Here is a 25,374-nt window from a genome sequence, read left to right as displayed (position 1 = left end):
TGCTCCCCCTGCCCCCATTAGTCTACTATTGTAAGAAAACCAGTCAACTTGAGAGGTACAGAGTAATCAAATGTGCTCTCCTGGCAGCATAAAGACAGCATAAAGATAAATACTCCCATCCCCCACAAACTGTCTGCTGAAAAGTACCAGATGCAACACAGACATTTTTACTGCTCCCTAAGTCAAGATATCAACATTTAGGGAACTGAAAGAAATTCCAGAGCCACTGAGCCCTTGGGAGACGGAACGGAAATTTAGAAACAGGTGTTAAATGGTTGCAGGGAAATGTGATGTACGTACACCCTGTTGTTAGCTAACATTTCCCCTGAAGTTGTGTTCAAAAATCTTTGCTTCTGCATAGTTTTTTCCTCATGCACTTAGCACTATAGGAGTTGTGAACAGCATCCTGTAAGTGCTTCACAGAATCATTTGTTTTACTTTCCCTCCTCAATTCTTATATATTACCACAACCTTGCCAAGGTTGCCAACTCGCTCTTGCTCTCGCTCTCCTTGGGGCAGATTGACAGTGTGCATTTTGCGAACACATGGCTTCCGACAAGAATCCTGGGAACTGTAGTTCACTAAGAGTGCTGGGAATGGTAGCTCTGCAAGGGGAAAACTCTAGGTCCCAGGATTCTTTGAAGGAAGTAATGTCCTTTAGAAGTGTGCTGACTGTGATTTAAAAGTATAAGGTGGAAATCAATGGTCACGCTATGATGAATGCTCTGTCTGCACAAGTATTTCAGCTTGCCAGACAGAATGATCTCCCTCTCCTCCCCCATGCACTGTTCTGGGGGAGTCAGTTTTGGGAGCAAGAGGGAAGAGGGTGGGAAGCATCATTGTGCAAATGGCAATCTTTGCACAGAGCTTCCACTGGCGGGGCTTGTTAAGTGAATCCCACCCACTGTGTGGATCTTGATCACACATCTGCTTTCCCCTCCTCTAACTCACCTTTCCCTCCTCCTCCTCCAACCTTTTAGGTTCCCTAAATGAGAAGCTGCCACAACGTGAAGGTACAGGAAAAACAGGTAAATATCTTATAATGAAATAGGGAATTTCCTCTCCATTGACTATGGACACATCTTTTGCCTGATAGAAGCAGCACAGGATAAGCCTGGGCACAGAGATGATTCTGTTAGATCCGACACCATTCATTCCTAGAAAATTAAGCAGCCATTGCTTTAATGATAGGTCTGCACCAACTGCTTTCCCCTGGCTATATATCCACTGCACGCAGGAAACAATTGGCACAGTCTGCCGTGATTAAGGTGATATACATTTGCCTTCAATGCTTTTTGCCATGTCTAGTTAAACATGACAAAGACATGTTTCCGCTTGATATGGTAGACTCGGGGCTTACTTGTATGTTCCCCCACTTTATCCTTCCAACAACCCTGTGAGGTAGGTTAGGATAGGAGATAATACCGGGCTGAATATTACTCTGGGAGCTTGATGGATTGGTGGTGATTTGACCCTGGGTCTCCCTAGTTCAATGCCAAGACTCTAACCAGCCTGTTGTTTCAAGCAGGTAACTTGATTTAGTTTTGGGTGTAAACCTGCTGGCAAGCAGAGGCCACGTCCTGGTGGATTTCCGTAGATAGAAATCTCCTGAAAAATATTCCTGCCTGACATTCTAAACAGCAAGCTGGAGCACATTCCTGTGGGGTAATCTACTGCAAATAAAAATAAGGTTGGATGCCTACGGACAAGCAGATGTATTAACGTTATCTTAGCAGTATTCATATTTTTGCTTTCACTCAGCCTGGAACGGAAGAGTCTCAGAGCTATCAAACATTATTGCCCTGAGACACGACTGTCACATTTCGCCACAACCCTGTAGCACAGTTGTCCTGTGACTATCTAAGGGATGTAGCAAAGATTCACACATTTGAAGATAAAGCTACAAGCATTTGAGAAAAAGTGAGCACCCTGCTTGAATATTTGTGAGCATGATTGAGGCAAGCAGGACCTGTGCTAGCCATGTCCTGTGACCGCCGCTGCTTCTTCCCCCTGCCTCAAGGCGCAGTAAATTATTTCCCGCGTTGGAGAAAGATATCCCACCTGGGACGAGACTTTGTGAACATTCCCTGATCTTCTTGTTCTAATTGGACATTCAGAAAAGTACTCAAGCCCTTCAGGGCAGGCATCAGGATGCTCACATGTGTCCCTATGCAGACACATATAGGGGCACCCTAAATGCTTCCAGACAACAGGATTAGTTACCTAATGAGGTCGGTAAGTCATACCGCAGTTAAAAAATGCATTAGCCTCTACTTTCATATTTCCCCTTTGTGGACTTCCATTGTGTACTCTGACATTTCATCCTTGGGAATTAATTATTTTTTACATCCAACCTAATTATTTCAGCTCTAGACACATGGAACTAGTCATGTATAAGTGACTTATGACCATATTCCCAGGGCTCCCCCCCCCCAACCAGAACTTGCTGGAACTCAGTTCCTGCACCTCTCAGGTGGGAGCCATTGAAATTATAAGACAACAAGGAAGGAATTCATGGTGAGTTCCAACATCTCTTTTTCTAGAAAAACAGCACTCCATATTCCTGTTGCGTGTTGAGTCCCACAATGCCACCCACCAAAAAATTCACACTTCACGCATGATTTTTTGTTTAAGGTTTTTGGCATAATTTTGGCCACAACTTTATTCAGATACAAAAATGTGAGTGGTTGCTTAGGCATTGGTTATGACTATCTGTCCATGCCCTCAGGGACAGAGCTGGCATACTGGACACCAACGGAAGCCAGTGTGGGGAAACAAGTATTGGGTGAGAAAATGAGGCCGGGCAACAGTCCAACACTTCTCACCCTCATGTTCCAGTGGGGCTTGCACGGCCCAAGTCCGACTCCGGGGACAAGGACGAAAAGAATGGCAAGCCCCTGGATTCCTTTAACGGAATTCCCTTCGCATCATTTGGAGGGATAGGCACTTACCCCTCCAAGCACCAATTTAACCAATGCCTAACTGCCAACCTTACAAGTTGTGACGATTTGCTACGCAGTAGGCAAAAACCAAATGGCACCAGCCAATCAGCCAGATGGCAAAATTCCTACCAGGCCCCCGCACCAAGGCGAACGACCCCATGACAGGCATAGCAAGGTCAAGCGAACATGAAAAAACCACCCTAAAAAAGGGAGGGAGGGCGGGTGATCCGGTGCAAAAATGGCCAAGAGGACGTCTCACGTCTGGCCCCTGTATTTAAAGACTCTGACCCCTCCTCCAAATTGGCAACAATCAAAAATCCCCAGCAACCCAATGTTAACCATTTAAAGGCTTGGGTTCCTCATCAAAATTTGCCTAGTCACTGAAGGGTGGCCTGTTTCCCCAACCGCAACACGTGCTCTCTGCTATGGAGAACACGCTTTATTGGCCTCAGCCATCATTTTAGTAGAACAGCCCAAATAAGTATTGCTATGCAAATGGGAATGGAAAGCTGTGGATTTTCCTCCTTGAACCAAGACAATTGTTTTTAACTCATCTGAGATTAAACCTTTTCTAGTTTCAAAATATCAATTGTATCAAAAGTAGAGTCTCTATTAAATTGTTGCATTGCTGGGTTGTTGTTTTTTAAATGTCTCTATTAACCCTCATCCTAGTGCATCAGACCATTCTGCACCTTTTTGTAAGGCCAATTTTGGTTTAGGATCAAAATGTCAGTGCCATTATTTCATCCATCACTGTGGCAACTGAGGTTAAATTCTCTTACGGTGAGTTATTGTAATGATTTAAACTGATGGATCCTATTCAGAGCCAAGCAGTTGCTGTTATTATTAATGATATATCCTTTTAGCTTTTTATGTGCTGGTGCTAAAATCATTCATATGTCTGGACCAGTTTACCTCCCACTGTAGTCGGTGGCATTAGCGCCAAGATTAATGGTAATGCATATTCAACTATATTTAATATGTGTGGAGTTTTTCCCTCCCTTTAAGTGCCCAAGCTAAGGATATGTGACAGATGGGAAATTATGTAACTATCCTTAATTTATGATCCTGCACAGGATCCTTAGGAATAATTGCCATTTTATGTTTTACTCCTATGAAAAGGATCAGTAGCTGTTTAAACTGAGTAATATAAATTATGCATATATTACTCGAGGACAATCTTTCTTTGATACATTTGCCAGGCAAATGCGTAGGCTCCAGGTGTTCATAACTTTCTGAAGAAACTCAATACAGATCATAAATTTTGTTGTTTTGGCACTTTGTGTAGCCAGCATGCGCTGTGCCCATCTTTAAAAGTTTCCTGGATTTTGAGGCTGGGCAGCAATGAATAAGTTTTATCACCTGCCCCCAGCTACAAACAGTGCCTGATATATACGGAACAAAACCAGGTGTGAATCTGGAAACTTTATAAAGCCAACTCCTGCCACGGAGGCCAATCAGCTGCCAGACCCTATTTACCTAAACATGGCAGAATTACTGTTAGGCTCAATACTTTGCAGTATTCACCATTCAAACATCTTGAATGATGTTTAAGGGGTGTCTTGGGATCCCAGTTGCCAGTCAGAGCCAACATGTGTTTTGTATGATCAGCATGTTTTGCCTTGAAAGTTTTTGCAGGGATCAGCTATACATATTCCATGTAATGTTATCAGACATTTAAAGGGCACTCAGTTAAAAAAAAAGACACTATATTTTTAGTGTCAAACTAAAGTTGGACATAGGATTAGAATTAGTATTATTTGCATTTAGGATTTTGTGGGACTCTTCTCCCAGCAATGTGTCGCATCCGCCTCCCCCCCCCCCCAAATCACCTTCATCCTAAAGTCCACAAATATAAAACATGATGCTTTGTTGCCTCAATTTTAAAAATGTTCATATTCATGTAATTTGTGCATCTGTGTTTCATAGAAGCATAGAATTGTAGAGACAGAAATGACCCCAATTGTTGCCTTGTCCAACCCCCTGAATGCAGGAATTTCAGCAGGGCAAGGGAGTCTATTTGTGCACTTCCATGTATGTTTCTTTAGACATGGCCAATATACTTTTGTGCATACAAGGACCACTCCCCACATCAAATGGGAGGGCATTTTCGTGTGGTTGCATGCAGCCCCCTCCCCATCCTACGCGGCTCCCTAAAATACAGCCTGGCTTTGCCCCCTCCCATGCTGGATACCTGGAGGTTCCTGTCTAACCTCAGAGTCATTCTTCCACTAGGGATCCACTAGTCGAGTGGAGATTCCTTGGAATCTCCCAACATCCTCCCCCTTTGGGGTTGGAGGGGTCTCTGCCTGTCCACGCATATATATGGTTGCATGCCACTCTAATGTCCAAGCAGTGTGAGGTTCCAGGCGCTTACACAGAGTTCAGTTTCCTTGGAATGAGGGACAAAGGAGACTGTGGTGTCTTTAGGATATATGGTTGATTTGCACATATATACAACCTGAGTCTATGATGGAGGGGCTTATAGCATTATCACTCCAAAAGGAATGATAATGCCCAGCCTGCTTCTTGCTTTTCGCTAACACACCTCAACTCTGGCTTTTGTCTTTCTAACTACCAGACTGTTGAGGGAGTGGGGCCCACCCATTTCGCCTCTGGCAGAGAGCCGCTTCCATTGTTACGTTAACAACTCATACTTAGTGGGCCATTGCCAAGAAGCTGGCTTGGCTATTCCAGCTATTGGATCCTTGTTGGATCTAGGAGTTGGAAGGGACTTGGGCACACAGCCAACCCATCCCAAACTCACAACTCTATGAACAGCCAGCAGCAGAACTTGCGGTGGGATGGAGACACTCTCCTGACACCTGGATAGGAATGGGGATGGGGTGAGTCAGCAGCAAGTTGGGGGCCAGATGGTTGCACCAGTGAGACTTACCACTGACACTCTGGTGCTTCTTCTGGTGCAGCCTCACAACCCCTAACCCAACAGCCACCCCTGCCTAATCCTGTCCAGCAGCAGTGATGTCAGGATTTCACCCCACCACATGCACAGCCGAGCAGTTGCCAAGGAAGTATTGCTGGCAGAAGCAACTACACAGGCTGCCGGGGAGTTAGGTGACAATGGGGGTGTTGGAGACAGCAAAGAAGGCCAGCAGCTCTCTTAGTGCTAGTCATCTGCTCAGAAGTGCAGGAGCAGAAGCTGACTAAATTCAAGTTTCCTTCCCTTCACCGACTACTTCATCATTATTATTTTTGGCATTCTTGAAAAAAAATCGTGCTCTCTCCGATGAGCATTAATCCTTACAAACACCTCTGTGATTCTTACCTGAGAAATGTTTGCTGGCAAGCGGAGTCTGTGGGAGATGCCAGTAACTCAGCTAAATATCTAAAACCAGCCATGAAATAATGATTTACGAAGTTGCTTGCATGATGTAAAAAGGCCCTGTGGCACCCTTTTAGGAATCTGATGCAAACAGAAGGGTATTTGTTTCGACAAATTCAAACAAATTTCTCAGCAGCGCAGCCACCGTACACACAAAAAGAGACTAGCTGTCCTCTCTCCAAAAAATCTTGGCTTCCTCTTGTCAGCTTCTTGCCTTTTCTCTCTCATCTGCCAGATACTGTGTTCCTCTCATTTTGTGCAATATTGCTTGAACATTATAAGAGAAAGTCTCTCTCTCTCTCTCTCTCTCTCTCTCTCTCTCTCTCTCTCTCTCTCTCTCTGTGTGTGTGTGTGTGTGTGTCTCTGTGTCTCTCTCTGTCTCTCTCTCTCACACACCCACACCCACCCACACACCAGGCTCTTTCTAGACTCTTCAGAGGCAGCTGTTTCCTTGAGAGGTTACTTGAGTTACCCACAAGCTAGCCTCACACAGAATGCTGTCGGTATTCTCATGGCATTTTTGAATGTTCTCTGGCAGTGGCCACTATTGATGACAAGCCAGTGCAGTTGCAGTACTATTGCTGTACAGGACTGTGACTTGATGATGGCAAGGTTCTGGAGAGACTCACCTGCTCTACACTGGAAAGGCCTTTTAAACATCATTTAGTCAGCTGCATCGGTGCATTCCTTTTGTTTGGGGAACATCATCATTATTTTAGTTGGTTAGTTATCAAAAATTATATACCACTTGATTGTAAAAGAAAAACTCTAATAATATTATTATATTCTTCAAAAGAATAAAAAATCAGAAGAATATAAAATAAAGCACTGAAATTATCTGTAAAAACAGATTAGAACAGTGGTGTTTTTGTAAAGATTAAAATCCACACCAGCTTTGGTTTTGACTACTATCCGGTATCCAAGCAAAATACAGCTTGCAAAAAACACAGTCCACAGGCAACAGCCCTGGTCATTTCAGTAAGGTTTCAAGAGTCTTATTCCAGTTATTCCAGTCTTTCTTCCAAGACTGGAGAACTTGTAGGTTTCTGAAGTGCCATCTTGCATCAGCCCTAGCCATCATGGCTCACAGTAAGATTCTCAATCCTTCCTTATGTGAAAAGATGAATTTCAGACAAACTGCCCCCCCCCCGATGTAAATAACGAAAGCATTGTTTTCCCAAAGTGCTTTGATTTTGCAAAGGTTTTGTGGCATTTGGTCTTAACTTGAACCAACACATCGATCTCTTTCTATTTTTACTATACTGTATTTTCCTTTGTTGGGCAGCGTGAGTATAGGAAATATACAGGAAGAAAGCAAATCAAAACTTGTCTAGAGAACTTGTTTGTGTAATCTGCAGAAGAAATAGCAGCATTTTGCTGTGCCAAACTCTGCTTTTGTTTCAGGTTTCTGTAAATCCAGTTGCCTGCTGCATACAGGCCATTTCTTTCAGACTGTACACAGACAAAATGGATGGTCTGTATTGCTTGGTCTGAGCACAGAGAAAACGGATGGTCGGCATTGTGTGGTCAGAGCACAGACTGAAGATTTCCCCAACACTTGTGATTTCACAAAAAAAGCACTTTGTGCTCTTCACAGACTATTCAGACAACCTGTTTGCCATGTGAACTCTTATAAAACTCTTTCCTGTGCAGGTGTCTCTCTCTTTATTATTTGGCAAATGGCTTTTTGTATGGATCTGCCCACATGAACCTTTGTAAAAGAAAACCCTCAAAGCAGTTTTGAATCAAGGAGTGTATAAATGATAAGAAATAAAATAAATGAGTTTTCTCTGACACAGCAGGAATCTCGGCAAATGCATTTTGGATTTAGTGACTAAACTGGCCAGAGCATCAAGAAACGTTACCTCACCTCAGCACCATCTATGCACAAAAGGGAGATATTTATCTTGTGAACCTCTCTGAAATCTTTTAATGAAGGGTGGTATATAAATCTAATAAATAAATGAAAAAGAAAAATATTGGCATGTTTCAGGAGACCCTTCTAAATGAGTGGAGATCCACCCCACCTCCCAACAGCCCAATGAGGGCTGAGTGTGCTCAGGGGCACAGAATGCTGATTGGAAGTCTTGGCGGTGCAGGGGAGACACAGCCAATGACGGGAGAGGGAAAGGATTCCTATACAGGCAGGGGGGAAAATTGTTGAAGGTCCCACTTATACCATTCAAATGTGAAAGGTGTTTTTTTTAAAAAAAAATGTATATGATAACACTGATATTATTTGCTTATGTATTGGATGGCTTGGGCTACATGCATTTTTTTTAGTCTCAATCAAGTATGCCCCCTTATTTAGCTTACTCTCATAATTGTAGTCTCCTTGCAAATCTTTTCCATTCTGAATTCAGATGATGCTTCAGCTCCTGCACTGGAGACTCAGCCCCAAGGTGATGAAGAAGGTGAGCATTTCTGGAAATGGGATGGGGAGACTACGGAAACAATGGCTATACTATATATATATACGATTTGCTCACAGTATTATGTTGCAGAAAAGATGCCTATTTTTTGTGTTTCTAGGAGATATCCTAGAAGAACATAGCCCTTTTACATGTTTGATGAAAGTAACTTTCTGCATGCAGTGAAGTGGAATCTTTCATGGAGAACTGGGCTATCAGCAGCTACTAGCCACAGTGGTTGTGTTCTTCCTCCACTGTCAAAAGGCAATGCGCCTCAGTCTCTTGGAATCCAAGTAGGGAGAATGTTGTTGAAACTTGGGTCCTGCCTGCTTTTGGCTACTGTGAGAACAGGGTGCTGGACTAGATGGGCCTTTGGCCTGATCCAGCAAGGCTTTTCTTCTCCTTGTATGCCATCAGTGAAAGCTTATGCTACAATACATACACTTTCAGCCTTTAAGGCGGTACAAGAATTTTTGTTGGTCTCCAAAGCTCACATAGCTCAATAAGGAACTGTGATGGACCTCGTAAGCACAGCAGGGTTTATGACTGAAGAATATGAACTGCACTGACTATCCCATTAAATCTTCAATTTATAGTGTCATTTAATATGGACATGATTTCTATTCATAACATGCGCTTCATCTCCTCTTAAATACCACTATTCAACCTTTTCTAAACTTGTTTCTCAATAAGAAATCAGCCTTGCTGTGTTTATTAGGTTACTTAATATTTTCTTGCAATAAAGCTAGTCTGTCATCACTTATACTTTCCATTATAATGATCTCATTTTGTTCTTAATTTTCTAGATATAGCTTCGCGTTACCCTACATTATGGACTGAGCAAGTAAAGAGCCGACAGAATAAGACCAATAAAAATTCTGGTAAGATGATAGAGCATAATTATTTTGATGCAGTTAATAAAGCTAAAATTAAAACAGTCTTAGCTAAGCATAATTATTTTGATGCAGTTAAGAAAGCTAAAATTAAAACAGAGTCTTAGCTAAGTTTCATACTTAGATATTACCCCCTCCCCCTTATAATCCTTTCAAGTTAACCAGGACCTCATTTTTGTAGCTTTCCTTCTTCTTGAACACTTGGTGAAGGACATGAATGGCTACCACAGGTTACCACAGGGATTGACCCTTCATTTCCACCACTCCCCAGCTTGGTACTCATATTTGTTATCAAACAGGTGGCCACTTATGTGTCCCCCCCAAAAAGGAAATTCATCACCAAACCAAAGGGGGAAATGGGGTACAGATTTGCGTAAAATTTGCATATGATTATTGTAATTTAAATTGAAATACAATATATCTCACCATACTGGAATAGACTGTGACCCTGTGACCCATATGCCTGCTCAGTCTGCTGTAAAGGTGTTGATGGTTGATGGGCAGCTCTTCAAACAGAAGATGCCTTCAAATAAAGGATTATTCTATGAAAGATAGAGAAACAGAGTACAGTCCTTTGCAAAGTATGAGTACGGGTGGGTTGAGGAAGCCAAAAATTATTCTGCAGGTTGGGTTTTGATCTGAAGAGAATTCATTTGAGGCAGGCATTGATGAGCCCCCCAAAGACTGTATATGAGCCCGCCTCTGAAGAATGTCACAAGTATCTCTAAGCTTCAGCAGTGATTGAAAAGGTATTGTGATGGGTGCACAGAAGCAGGAAAAGGATGTTGCCATTGAGTGGGTTGGAATGACACTATGCCCTTACCAGTAAGACCGGCAGAGCAACTGTGGAGGCAGCTGTAGCCAAGTGCTTAGCTTCTGTTTGGCTACACACACGCAGCTTGGGCTGCATACCTGAAAATTTACCCCCCAAAATTATTCTGAACTAGGGGAGAAATTCATTTGGGTTCACATTTTTACACCCCCTTTCCCAATTTGCATTAAAAAAATCAACTGTACCCCGTAATTTGCACTTCTCTCACCTTTGTGGAGCAATTGTCTATCCGAAAATTGCATGCAGAAGTTCTTGTAGTAGGTGAAACTGCCTATAACGTGAAAAAGAAAGACAAAAATAGGATAAATGGGGAAAATTGAGAGAAAGTAAAATGGGCAGACTTGTCTAGCCCTCTTGTGAGCATAGAACTTCCACTGCTGAAGCACATAATTTAAGATGGTGATGGTGCGGAGCATCCCTCCATTCTGGAATATCTTCTAATGCCATCTTTTTTTATTCCCCTTTTCTTGGCACAGAGAGTCAGAAAGAGAATACAAAAGGACTGTTTAGACAACGTGTAATTGGTGTATTGGAAATTTAGATTGTTATTTTTCTGACTGATATGCAAGGGAACACAGCATCCTTGAGAGAGTAAAACAAAATGAAACAAAGCCTAGAAATGCTTCATTTTAAGTGGTATTTATTTCATTTTTATTGCACTGGAGATTAGTTAGGGCCAAAAGCAAAGGAGTTATTGTATTTGGAACCAACTTTACTTATTCAAGAGTCTCACGTGTGCAAATGCAAGAGACCACAAACGAAAACAAAATTGCAACCAGTATTCACCCTAGTGTAGCACTTTGTGGGCTGTAAAAACCAGCCTAACAGTCCAATCCTATTAATTCTTGTATAGAGCAGAGCAGTTCCTATGATCTGGCAGGAATGTTTCAGTTCCTATCTGGGGCATAATAGATGTACTTGATCCAGCCAGAATGGAGGGGTGTTCCAATCCTGGCATAACTGTTTGCCACTGCGTTCTCAGCGTAAAGGCTTAAAAGATGTGAGGGATGAGGAGAAGTGAAGAGAGGTCAGGGCCACCAGTAATCTGGAAGAAATGTCTGGAGATCACAAATGCAGGTGGAAAAAGAAAGAAGCTCTCAGGTGCACCAGGAAGTAATTTATTAGACTTAACAGAGCAGCACAGCTGTCTGCATGTTTGGACTCCCCTTGGGGGCGTGGCTGTGAAATCTGTCATGATGAGCTCCTGCACTTTAACATTTGTCACCGGACCCAACATGTTTTGACAGGACTTCTTCAAGGGCACTGTGAATACATTCCCTTGAAAAGAGGGAGTGCAGAAAGCACAGTGGTTTGGCTGTATCTGCTGTTTTGGTCACATCCATGTCGTCTATTTAAAGGACCAAAGAATCATGGGAACTGTAGTTTGCTAAGGATTCTGGGAATTGTACCTCTGTGAGGGATAAACTACCATTCCCAGGATTCTTTGGGGGAAGCTGTGTCCTTTAAATGCATGGTGTGGATGTGACCCTCATCTCACAGCACTGTTGAAGACCTTTGTTGAAAAGCACTGGCCTATAAGTCACTTCCCTGGGCACCCGAAGATTCCTCTTCCCTTTTCCCTCATATAAACTCTGCAATGTGGCAAGAAGAAAGCTACCCAGCCAGCCCGGAAGCCAACATTTTTGTTGCTGTCCCAGGGTATGGAGGAGTGCTAGAGACAAGTGTGTTCTCCCTTCACTAACTTTTCTCATGGTAGTCCATTCTCTGTCCCCTATTAGTTAAAGGAGTAACTGTACCTCACCGAGTTGTTAAGATAATGAAGAAAGGTTCTTGAGGTGTTTCTGAGGACAAGGAAATACTCAGCTGTTTTTACAATTGCAGCCTTTTCTCTTGTTTCTAATAGAGCAAAGACATCCTATTGTTTCATACAGGACCTGGGAAACTTGTTCAAGTAGCCACATCAAACATCATAGACATCCAGTTTTGAAAGGTTGTGTGTTTTTATTCAGAAATATCAGAGCAGTCACAGATTTGCCGCCAGCAGTGGAAAATCACAGTGGTAGTCAGTGTGAGGCCCTGAAACCATTCCCTTTTTGAAACCAACGAGATAACTGCAGGGAGACCACAGTGTTTCTGTGGAGGGAGAAGAGTAAGTTTGCCCCCCACCTTGCACTCAAGATGACAGGGGTTTGGAAGCAGCAGATTGTCCACCTCTTCACTTCCTACCCCAGTTAGAATTGTCCTCAAAGTTTCATTGTGTTCAGTCAGACTTACTTCCAGATCAGCGTGTGTAGGACTGCAGTCAAAGATACCCAGTTACCTGGGGGTAAGTCCCATTGAACACAGCGGGGCTTACTCCTGAGAAGATATGTATAGGGTGTTCCCATTTAAAAAGAAGAAGATATGTACGGGATGGCATCTTCTGTCTATGTCTTTTTCTTGGCCAGGTAGGCAGTGGTTCAGTTTGTGGGTTACTCTTGTTTGTTTTGTTCTTTGAAAGCCGGAACTGGTAAAATGAATTCTTTGTTCTTTATGTCTTCCTCTCCTTGCCTTTTCTGAGGGGAGATAAGCCTCCTCAGACCTCCCTGGAGCAACTTGTATATATTGCTTCTTTACACAGCCAGTCTGCTGGAATATATGTATGGCAGTATTCCCCCTATCTTCAAAAATCCCGTTTTACGAGCGTTTTCATTTATCCTTTAATTTTACATATTAGTTCGAAATACTTATAAGCTCTGGCTTCCAGCATCTCTAGCCTTCGCCTCCCACCAGGGTTAAAGACCCTCCCACCCTAAAACATTTTTTAAAAGTGCTCTGTTTAACATCTAAGAGATACCGTTTGTGTTCAGGATGTTCCACTATTTTATGGAACCTCTACCGTGGAAACATTGGCCGGCTTTCCCCGTTTTGCAAGGCTGGTCATTTTATTTTATAGCGTATGTTAATTTAATGCCAAAAAAGATAGCAATCTTCACTGTAGTATTTTTAATTACGTTATATGACTTCTCTGCAACTCCAGAATGAAACTCCAGTCATTTTTTATTTTCATATGTAGGATCTGCTTGTCCTCCATACTTTATTAAGAACAACCAGGAAAGTATCATAAATCTGAGGCTTGCATTTCAACAGTTGGAAGTACAGGAATGGCAAATGAATTAATTTACATGGATTTACATGGATTTATTCAGATATGATTGCATTTTCACATCATGTATCTTAGTGTAAACTAATGAGCCCTCTCATTTGGAAGATAACCTCGTACCTGCATAAAACTTACATGGTTTGCTTGAATAAAACACACCTAACTTCTAGCGCCATCTTAACCATGTCTGCTTAGATAAACCCTATTGAATTCAATGGTTACATGCTCTGAGATAAGTTGGGTGAGGGTTGCAGTCCAAGTCATCAACTGCAGCCCTTCGTAACAAAGTCTGACCTTGCCAAAGCCATCCATGCCCTTTTGACATCCAGATTAGACTACTGTACTGTACTGTGCTGTCTGTGGTGCAGGCCTTGAATACTGTTCCAAAACTGCAAATAGTGGGAAATATGGCAGTCAGGATACTGACAGGTGCTAGGCATTTTGTCCCCATCACACCAGTTTATTACACTGTCTGCTAGTTTCTTTCTGAGCTCAGTTCAAGGTACAGTTGCTGACCTTCAAATTCCTAAATAACATGATACCTGAGGATTGCTTTCTTCTGTATGTTTCTCCTCAGTGGTAGACAGAATAATAATAATAATAATAATAATAATAATAATAATAATAATAATAATTTTATTTATATATACATACATACCCTTCCTATCTGACTAGGTTTACCTAGCCACTCTGGGCGGCTCCCAACAGAAAATTAAAAACATGATAAAACATCAAATATAAAAACTTCCCTAAACAGGGTTGCCTTCAGATATCTTCTAAAAGTCAGATAGTTACCGGTATTTATTTCTTTGACATCTGATATGAGAGCATTCCACAGGGTGGACACCACTACCGAGAAGGCCCTCTGCCTGGTTCCCTGTAACTGCACTTCTCGCAGTGAGGGAACCGCCAGAAGGCCCTCGGCGCTGGACCTCAGTGTCTGGGTTGAATGATGGGGGCGGAGACGCTCCTTCAGATATACTGGGGCAAGGCCATTTAGGGCTTTAAAGGTCAGCACCAACACTTTGAATGGTGCTCGGAAACGTACCGGGAGCCAATGTAGGTCTTTCAGGACAGGTGTTATATGGTCTCAGTGGTGGGGTGGAGGAACTTGCATAACCTTCCAGTGGCTGAGTCACTGATGCTTATCAGGCAGGAGAGGGGGAGGTGTCAGGGAGGTCAACACAATGTAAATGTAATGGGAGAAGCACCAGATTGACTCCACCCATGCAAATCCCCTCACCTTGAATATTAGCAGACAACATCCTTGTTGCATTTCAGTGCCTGCTAAGACCTTCCTCTTTCAACAAACCTTTTTAAGTCTGCACCTGTACTTGAATTGTTTTAAAGGTTTTTTAAATTGTTTTAGCCATTGTTGTTTGTTGCCCTGGGCTCCTTTGGTGGGGAGTGGGGGCAGGCGGGCGGAGATGGAATATAAAATTACTTAAATAAAATAGGCAGTATATAAGTTTTTGAAATAAATAAATGCCCTCCATGTAGAGCTATCTCAACTGGTTGCTGGTAAAGCTGGATAATGGAGCAAATCCCATTGACCTAAATGCAGCTTCTAAGTTGGCATGTATAGGATTGCGCTGGGAGCAGGTTAGTTGCATGAATGAGTTTCAAGACACAAAACTGGCTCTGCATGCCATGCGGTAGGGAAGCAGCAGGGTCAATACTCACTTGTTGAATAACTCGCGCCTGTTTGTTTGAAAGTTAACAGGGATGAATGATGCCCATTACAGTAATCACATATCACTTTGTTTATGGCCTTTAAATAAATCGTTTAATATAGCAACCCACCAGGGAGCCTTAAAGGAGACAGTACAGATTTCATGAGGTTGAATCATTCTGGGTTTTCTTACACTGGTAGCAGCTTTCTCCTGATAATTATTTCCTGAAACCTATCTCAAAAAAGTCATGTGGTTTAGGAAAGGCATGTTCACCATGTTTCATTTTTCTTCTTCCAAATAATGGGGAGAACCTTCCATCTGCTCAAATAACAAAAAAGGGAGGAAAAGAAATGTCTAGGCAGAGCATCAGGGCTGAATTAATGTAAACTGTAATAAAAAATATTGCCTTATTAGGTGACTGAATGCCAGCACCACTGTTTCTTGAGACACTGCTTGTCTGAAGAAGTTAAACATTTAGAATCTGTTTTGTTTGAACCATCTTGCCAAAACATAGGCCTCAGGATTTTTCCTCCTTGTCACAAATGAATTTAGACATGTGGTGTGAGACTAACAGCAAGACAAGGTGAGGGCCAGAATCAACAAATATTTGTAGCAAATATGCTAAAATGTATTGCAAAAAGAAGAAAACTTAGGAAAACACGTTTGTTATAATACATGCCATAGCATCCAGCATAATGGATCAATTAGTGTTTATTTATTCAGCGTGCTTTCCATTGGTATAAGTTGTTTTTGTGGCCAGAAAAACATGCACATTTGTCTGTGTTGCTTCCAAGTTAGATAATGGAATTGTATCAGATACTTGGACTGTGAGCGTAAAGGGAAGCAGATATACTTTGTATAATGGGATTTTACAAACAACAGCAACAACCCTTTGTTTTGCCTAGCTGCAGTTGGAGTGAAATAAGTAAAGATAGAAATAATCTAAGATTTAAATGAAGCCAGATCCTGATGTTTCCAAGATAAATAAATGTTGTTTAACTATAACAGAGGATGGCCAAATCTTGTTTCGTGGGCTGCCTGCAGTTTGTGAGCATGATTCCCGGTCAATTCAAGAAAGCTGCTGGAATTTAGTGAAGAAGCATGAGATTGGGGACTACAATACAGTAGAGATATATGCACTTGTCTCTTTCCACACCCAGTTCACAGCCACACCTTGGTCCCCCCCCTTAAGTGTAAATTAAGGAGTCCAGTTCAGATATGTACAGGAAAATTGGAGTCATTTCCACTAATGGGCGTGTGTGTGTTTGGGAGGTCTAAAATAGCCTAGGCTACAAAGTACATTGGATTAGAATTTACCGAACACATTTTAAAGTGTTTGTGCTGACCTTTAACGCCCTACATGGCCTCAGCCCAGTATACCTGAAGTAGTGTCTCTGCCCCCATCATTCAGCCCAGACACTGAGGTCCAGCTCCGAGGGCCTTCTGGCGGTTCTCTCACTGCGAGGTGTGAAGTTACAGGGAGCCAGGTAGATGGCCTTTTTGGTAGTGGCACCGGCCTGTGGAACACCCTCCCATCAGATGTCAAGGAAATAGACTACTATCTGACTTTTAGAAGACATCTGAAGGCAGCCCTGTTTAGGGAAGTTTTAATGTTTGATGTTTTATCGCATTTTTAACAATCTGTTGGGAGCCGCCCAGAGTGACTGGGGAAACCCAGCCAGATGGGCGGGGTATTAATAATAATAATAATAATAATAATAATAATAATAATACAAGGAAAAGCCAGTTCATATACAGTACATAGGCTCTTTTAGACTTTCAACCCATGGGATGGGGGTGGGTCCAATGGCCATGAGCAAAGATGATTCTCCCCACCACCCCACGTTAGTCTGAATGGTGCTTTGGTTTGAGAAATGTTGTGGATATGCTAAAATGAGGAAGTTGCTTCATCTTTTAGATGGGGAGGCTACTAGAGGAGGAAGTGTTTTCGGCTTAGTTTTTTGTTTCTTTTTGAATTGTGATGTCTTAAGAATGCTGACTGTTGTGACCTCCATAGTGCTTTGTTTTATATAAAAGTAGTATATAAAGAACATATCACTCAATCAACTAGTGGTCAAGAAAGGCAGTAAGCTGGAGAATTCCAAAATTCCCAGCCAGCTTGCCACCCTCCACCATATAATAGGCAGCTCCATAATATAATGAACCAGGGATCCTGCTGGCAAGGCCAGTCGTAAGAGGCTCCATTTGTCTGAGACACTGTTGAAAGAGGAAGGCTTGTTGAGGTGAGAGTTATGAACCATATTATTGCCATCTGGAGGGACACTTTTGCTCCACAGAGCCACCAAAGCAGAACAAAAGAACGAACAAACTCCAGAGCATTTGTGCTATATAGAAAGTTACAGGACCGCGATGCAGCAGCAAATCACAAGGTATGGAAACGAAGCTGTCTGTCTGCTCTAAGCCCTTGACAGGTGCAGAATTGAAAGCAGGATTGCCTGTAACCACCCTGATGCCATCCTGAACACAAATCACAATGAACGGACAAAAGAAAAGAGATGTGGTAGCAGAGGGAGAGCTCCAAGGGAAGGGAAGGAGGCTGGGAGACGTGGGCCCCCTTGGCCATATGAAAAGACTAGTACACAGTTTTTAAGCTTAAGGATGTTGTTGGTCATAGGGATACATTCCTTTCAGAGTAGTTGCATCCGTATATGTCATCACAGGATTTGGGCCAAAGTTACTGCCACCACAAAGACCTTCCTTGCTTCAAGAGGAAGTGTGAGGGTTGTGTTATTTTTTTTAAAAAAAATTGATAGATCATGTGGAACATTGCCCAAAGTGTAGGAGAATGTTTCTTTCTTTCCCCACAATGGCTCCAGGGGAAGGTGGGGTAGAGATGTGTTTTTCATTCATGTCGCCCTTGTTTTGCTCACAGGCCTATGGCAGAGCCAAGCCCTGGGCTTGCCTTTGCTGCGGGAGCCAAAATAAAAGCTGAGCCACTGGAGCTGACTATAAACATATGAAAATAAACTTTGTAGAAGTATATATTTTTTTAAAAAACAATTGCTGGCGCTGTAAGGAAATAATCCTATGGTATTCTTATTTGGCTTTTTTGCCTTCCTGGAGCATCCTTATTTCTGGATCTGGGTATGATGCCAGAACCAGCCACCCATTTCAGTTGAGGTTTCAGCTTTTTGAAATTAATTTTCTTGCTTCTTCAGGAAAGACAATTCTGTGCGATTTGGGTAAATAAATCCCTGTGCAGAGAGGGCCAGCAGAAGGGTGGTGCACCAACTTGGTCTTTCAACGTAAGGCTGAAATCGGGTTGTTGTTTTTCCCTGAGCCTAAAGAAAAGGCTGAAAACTGACTTGATAAATAGTGTCTCTGATAGAACAAACAAAAGCCACCATGACTCAGAAGAAACTTCTTTTGATAATGAAGGGCACCATTGCATTTGTTTTATGTTCTAGACCACCACTCCAGGCCCACAAGTGAAGCCACATTAACTTTCTGCATGGAAGGGGTTCTTTAACAACTCTCAGCACCCTTAGCAAACTACAGCTCCCAAGATTCTTTGCAAGGAACCCATGATTGTTTAAAGTGGTCTAAGAGTGCTTGAAATGTACAGTGTGGATACGCTCTACAGCAGGCAGGCCCAACTGCCATCTACTCCCAGTAGAATAAAACTGGCAGTGATCTACCCATTGTCATTGCCCAAAGTTGTTAAGCGTTTTTTTATGGGGGGGGGGGAGGCCTGAGTTCTTGAGCTTTTGGGGGGAGGGTTGCATTAAATTGCTCACCCAACAGTCCACACTCCTCCCTTCTTCCCCCCACTCTGCTGCAGATAAAGGGGATAAAACATTTAACAGCACTGCCAACGGCGCTGATGGGATATAGCGCCGGGGATGGGGCCCGTCATGATCACTCGGGAGAAACTAGGCGATCTCTTCTTTAACTCCTGCAATCGACCTGGAGAACGCTGCCGATCTACCTGTTGATCGCGGTCGACGGGTTGGACATTGCTGCTCTACAATATCGCCACACTATTAAGAACATAAGAGAAGCCCTGTGAGATCAGGCCAAAGGCCCACTTAGTGAAACCACCTGTTCTCAGATCAGCCAACTAGAAGTCTGTGGGAAGCCCATAAGCAGGACATACAACAGCACTCTCTCCCCATTTGTGATTCCCATCAACTGTTATTCAGAGAGTTACAGCTTCTGACACTAGCAGCCACTGGTAGCCTCATCTGCGATGAATTTGTCCAATTTCCTTTTAAAGCCATCAAGTTGGTGGCCATCACTACTTCCTTTGATTATTTGATTTCTATACCACTAAATATATAAAAATATCTTTACAAGCAGTGTACAAAAAACCCCCCCAGAAAACTTAAACAAAATATTACGCAAAACAAAAAAAAATCCTTCCAGTAGCACCTTAAAGACCAACTAAGTTAGTTCTTGGTATGAGCTTTCGTGTGCATGCACACTTCTTCAGATACACACAGTGTGCATGCACACGAAAGCTCATACCAAGAACTAACTTAGTTGGTCTTTAAGGTGCTACTGGAAGGAATTTTTTTTGTTTTGACTATGGCAGACCAACACGGCTACCTATCTGTAACTGAAAATATTACGCAGTTACATTAATACAAAGCTTTACTAATATATATAAACAGATACCAATTAATTTTCCTTCCGACATGCTCTCACTTCAATAAGAACTTTCTTATTTGTTTTATATCTAAAATAAATTTTAACATGGTGATATGTGGACTTTGGACTTGAAATACATCATGTATAATCCTTGAAAATGGAACATCCAAGCAGATTTTTTTTAAAAAAAATCTGAATTCTTGAAATGTTTTTTAAATTAAATAATAATTTTTTTAAAAAATTGCAAGAGTCTAACTCAGTGAACAGCTTGCCCAGAAGAGTTATGCCAAAGGCACTTGTAACTTCTGGTTAGATAAGTTAGTTTTATGCAGAATGCCGTCTTCTAGAATGGAAAGCATCTCATCTGCAAGGCATCTGAAAAAAAATATTGAACTGTGCCAGAAACTTTAGCTGTGTAGAGTGACGGAAGTGTTACAGCAGAGTGCACTGCAGTTGATGCTTCTTGGCACTTCTGCCAGTAAAGTAACTAAGGCCAGATTTCTCAACCTCGTGGCCATAAATCTAAATAGTTACTCGGTCAGAATGACCAATTGAAATGATCAAGAGAAACCCCAAATATTTGCATTCACTTCTACCACAGAATTCAGCTCAATTTTAATCACAAGCAGCTGATTGACAATCCTCTCCCTAACACTGTACAGAAGTTACCCTTCATGTGTTCCAAGAATGCGGGACGGGGAAACACAAATGCAGACACTGCCCCCCCCCTTTATCATTCCCACCAGATCCACCCCTAGATCTTTCCGTATTGGTTGGAAAGTCTGGAGATGGGATCTATGTGTTTTGGGTTGAACGTGTGCAGGCTTGTCTATGCAACTGGGAGCTGGAATGATCAAGCAGTGAATGTACAGTGGTACCTCTGGTTACGAACTTAATTTGTTTTGGAGGTCTGTTCTTAACCTGAAACCGTTCTTAACCTGAGGTACCACTTTAGCTAATGGGGCCTCCCACTGCCACCACACGATTTCTGTTCTCATCCTGGGGCAAAGTTCTTAACCCGAGGTACTACTCTGGAGTTAGTGGAGTCTGTAACCAGAAGTGTTTGTAACCCGAGGTGTTTGTAACCTGAGGTACCACTGTATATTAACTTCTGTATAGGTCTACTTTAAAGGAAAGATCAGAAGTTTGGAGGCCTAGGAAATACCAATAGAATATCTTCTTGCTATAGTCGATTTCCTAACCATCAGTTATGGTCATGCTTATCAGATATGGTCAACTACACAATGACAAGTTCCACACAAAGTCACGTTCCTTGTCTGGACAGTGTGGCTTCCAAAGGGAAACTCGTTTTCTCATTTATATTTCCTGCTTGGTGTTAAATATCAGCAGATGTTGTCAGTATCAATAGATGATGATTTTCATGCATTCTTAGTAAATACAAGGCTTGCTTCGGCTGGTGCTTGATGTGGCATGCCTTAGAAAACAAAGCCAATTCTGTCAATGCCAAAGCCTCTGTGAGGGTTTAAGTTCAGGTAATATTTGTTTCAAACAATTGTCCGCTAAGAATTCTGTGCACCTTTAGGCAGAGGTGAGTCCGACTATGTTCATTCAGGCTTTCTCTTGGGTAAGTATGAGTAACACTGTAGACACAGTAACATAGTAAAAAAAAATAAAAAAATCCATCTTTTAAGGTCTAATAACACTTGAAAATGAAACATATTATCAATGGAGAGAATGCTGTTCTTTCATAAAATTGAAATTGTAAGTCTGTACAGCTGTGATTCATTTACTATTACATAGAAATAGATAATATAGATGTGTGTATATTTATATATTCATTCTCCTTACCGGCATCCCATTTATGGAATGCCCTCCTCTTTGAGATAGGGCTGCTGCCAGAACTTCTGAGCCAGCTTTCATCGCCAGCAAAAGAGATATAAAAATAAACACATAAATGCAACACACATGCACAGGCCATTGTAGAGTTTTTGTACTGGGCCAGTTGCTAGGTCAGTTTATATCATATTGGTTTGATTTTATATTGGCTGATGATGTTACCGTTTTAGCTGCCCTGTTTTATGACTCATTAAACTTTTCTGAAAATATCAATTAAAAAATAAACCAAACCAGACAGATACTAAGGATAAGTTATTAACGTAACCAGGTTAAGACAGCCCAACAACTATACACAATGATAATCTTAATACTTTTTTCTGTTTTAGATTTTCTTTACAGGGTTTTCTTTGCAAAGTTTTTCTTTACAGGGTTTTCTGAGGAAGATTCAACTCAAAAGGTCCACAGTTTATATTGAGGGAAGGAGGCAGGCATTATCTTTTATACTTGTACAGTCACTAACACTTTCCATATTTTCTAAAACAGGTCTTTTAAGAAAGGGACCTATTTTAGAAAATCCATGCTTTCTAGGCGCACAGGAAAGGCACTCTGAGTGTGCTCAGTGGTTCTTAGCTTCTGTAACATGCATGTTCTAAAACCAAGCTGAAAACTGAAAACAGTTTCTGGGGACTGAGCCCTGGTGAGTGTTCACTTACATTACATTTTGCTCTGTGTGTGTACACAAAATGGTATATACAAAATAGTAGAACTAAGCCTGTCCTGTAAAAGAATCAACCATACTAATATATTTATTTATTGTTAATCATATTTTACAAATACACTGACAGTTCATGTAGAGGACTTAAGAAATACTGTGGTGAACTTTAATCTAGATGAAGAACCTTTCATAAAAAGAGATGCTATCATGAAAAATACAGTTTTCTATTGCTTGCTTCAATAAAGCCACTTTTCTTTAAAAAAAGGAAATTTTGCGGAAATTAAGGGTGACAGACGAGTGGAAAAGAAAAGAAAAGAGAGACTTTAACATTCCCAGAGTTGTGTGAACAGGTTGCATAGCTCTGGTAAAAGTTAATCTAATTTACTTTCAATGATTGTGGCTTAAGTGGCAAATTTCTGATGACACGGTATAGAAGAAGTTTATATTGAGTCTGGTTTTTTAAAAAATAACCTAATTCAAAACTGTGCTAAATATAGATATGGCGAGATGTTGCAGGAAGATAAGATTGTGATTGCATTCCTGATGAACCAGAAGTAAACATGTGTTTGGAGTATTCGGTTTCTAGTGTGCATTTTCTTCAAAATGCACTTCCAAAAGGCCAACTCCTATAAACAGTGTGATAGTCCCATAGGAAACCGCAGAGCTAAATGATTGCATCTGCTTAGATGCAGCTTCTTTTACTCAGCTGAGCTAGAAAGCATGTGCAAATGAAGGGAGGCTGGAGCCCTGAGAATTTTGTTAGGCCACAAGAATGCACCTAAATTCCAAGAGTGCTAAATTTCCAACAAGCAGCTGTACATTAGGCATTCTCTGCAAGCTCAAACACAGAAAAGCTCCTGGGTCTCTGATTCTCATGTTTTGATTCACAATAGTCAACATGGATATAGGAAAGTACCTTCCAGGCTTGAACTGAAATTTACGATAAAGAGGTCCATGCAATTTCAGTCAATTCTTTGCTCATCTGACCCCTTGTGCTCCATCCTACACCATTCAGGGGAACCAGTTTCTTGACACCCCCAGAGAGACTTTAGGAGGTGCAGGAGAAGGAAGAATAGGAAATCTTAACTTTTGTGTGCATTTTTGTAGTTATGTACTTTGAACTTTGTACATAAGTCAACATATACTATAGAATCCAATCCATAGCCTTTTTTAGGAGAGCAGCAAAAGGGACTCTATTTTATAATGCCTTACAGATATATGGAGAGCAAAGGTTTTTTATGTCACTTTCCATTATGTACACCAAGGGTAATGAACCCTTTTCAGCCAGAGGGTTATATTCCAGTGGTGGGCAGAGCCAGAGGCCAAAAATGGGCAACACAAAGAATGTAAGCTTGACCTGTATACTGTAGGCTAGTTTCTACACCCACTTCTGCATCCCTCTCTATCCAGGCAAACAAGAGGTCCTATCAGAGGACATATCTAACCGAGCAAAAACATTCAAGGAGGGTGTGAAGCAGGCAAAAGACTTTCATGGTGCAAACCGAGGCCAGTGACAGGTCTGGCCTCAGGAGAGTTCTGAGGGCCAGAGAAAGAGGTTTGGGGGCCATATTTGCCCCCTCGGCCTGTTCCCACCTCTGGTAAAGGTAAAGGGACCCCTGACCATTAGGTCCAGTCGTGGCCGACTCTGGGGTTGCGGCGCTCATCTTACTTTATTGGCCGAGGGAGCCGGCGTACAGCTTCTGGGACATGTCACCAGCATGACTAAGCCGCTTCTGGCGAACCAGAGCAGCACACGGAAACGCCGTTTACCTTCCCGCTAGAGCGGTACCTATTTATCTACTTGCACTTTGATGTGCTTTCAAACTGCTAGGTTGGCAGGAGCAGGGACTGAGCAACGGGAGCTCACCCCGCCGCGGGGATTCGAACCGCCGACATTCTGATCGGCAAGTCCTAGGGTCTTTGGTTTAACCCACAGCGCCACCCTGGTGTATATGCACAAATGCAATATATTTTACCATCAATGCCAAATGCCAAGTCTTATGAACCAATCTTTCATGGTTAGTGAAACCTGAAGACATTGTTTGGAACCTGACGGAAGAATTCTGCCTGCTACAGCTTGTACTGTCCCTGCTGCCTCAGCATGTGTTAACTCTCAGGGGGCAATGGAACCCAAAGAGCCAGTGGCAGCTGATTCCCACTGGGCCTGGTAGGGCAGAAGGTGGGATGACCAAGGAAAAATATAGGAAGGACCATTGATGTGTGAAGCCAACTAATTATAGTTGTGTCCCCATCCAGAAGGGGAAACTGACAGCTGTGCCCTCGACTGGTTATAAGAAGGAAAGCAGGTAGAATAGGATGAGGTTGGTAGGGCAGTGCCCCATTGATGCTAATGGACCAGCCTTCCCTGAAGTAGGGCTGTTTGTGAGGCAAATCTTAGAACTAGACTGTCTATCTATCTTCTGAGAGATACACTAACCATTTTCTTACTTTGCTTAGTTGAGCATTTGCTTTAAGTTTGGGATGTTTAGGATGCTAAGCTGAAATTACTTGAAATGGAAGGGTCACAGTAAAGAACTACAGTTTTGTGATATTTGTGAACAAAATTTAACCACCAGTTTCTTCTAAGAAGCCTACAGGGAATTTTTCTTTTTCTTAAATGCTGGACATACTTACATTACTTCACAGTGGTTGACATGTCTCACTTTGCAGGACTCGTTTGTTGTTTTTTTAAAGTCACTGGTGTCTTGTTACTGGGTTTCTGTGGAGCAACTGCATTGAATGTCAAAGCTTAATTAAAGCTCTGGAAAGTAGCCTGTTCAAATTGTCCATTTGTGGCTCATTATATTAATGAGAAAAGGAGAACTATCAGCAAGGGGATGTTATTGTTAATGTTTGTCGTGTGCATGTTCCTGGGATTTAGGCAACTGAGAGGAAATATGTGAATAGCAGTTGGATATGTTAAAGGTGGGTACAGGTGCCCTTGTAATTTTCTGCAGTATTAGGGTTATGATTATTATGACTATGATTATTATGATTTATTGGTCATTTGGTACTTAAGAAGTTCTCCAAGCGACTTATATTTTAAAACAAAAA

At 41.9% G+C, this 25,374-nt stretch overlaps 1 protein-coding gene across 2 annotated transcripts in view; it reads left to right on the top strand.

Annotated features, from left to right (window-relative positions):
* The window catches only part of SMOC2 (SPARC related modular calcium binding 2), a 135,765-nt gene that overhangs the window by 70,730 nt on the left and 39,661 nt on the right, over positions 1-25,374 (top strand). For both annotated transcript variants that reach the window (XM_081906910.1, XM_081906911.1), the window contains 3 exons: positions 981-1,028; positions 8,649-8,699; positions 9,503-9,577. In XM_081906910.1, coding sequence (XP_081763036.1) covers positions 981-1,028; positions 8,649-8,699; positions 9,503-9,577 — 174 coding nt within the window. The remainder of the gene's footprint in view (positions 1-980; positions 1,029-8,648; positions 8,700-9,502; positions 9,578-25,374) is intronic.

The sequence above is a fragment of the Podarcis melisellensis genome (genome assembly GCF_964234715.1).
Source record: "Podarcis melisellensis genome assembly, chromosome: 3".
In the NCBI taxonomy this organism is placed as follows: domain Eukaryota; kingdom Metazoa; phylum Chordata; class Lepidosauria; order Squamata; family Lacertidae; genus Podarcis; species Podarcis melisellensis.
This window is presented reverse-complemented; position numbering and strand designations above follow the sequence as displayed.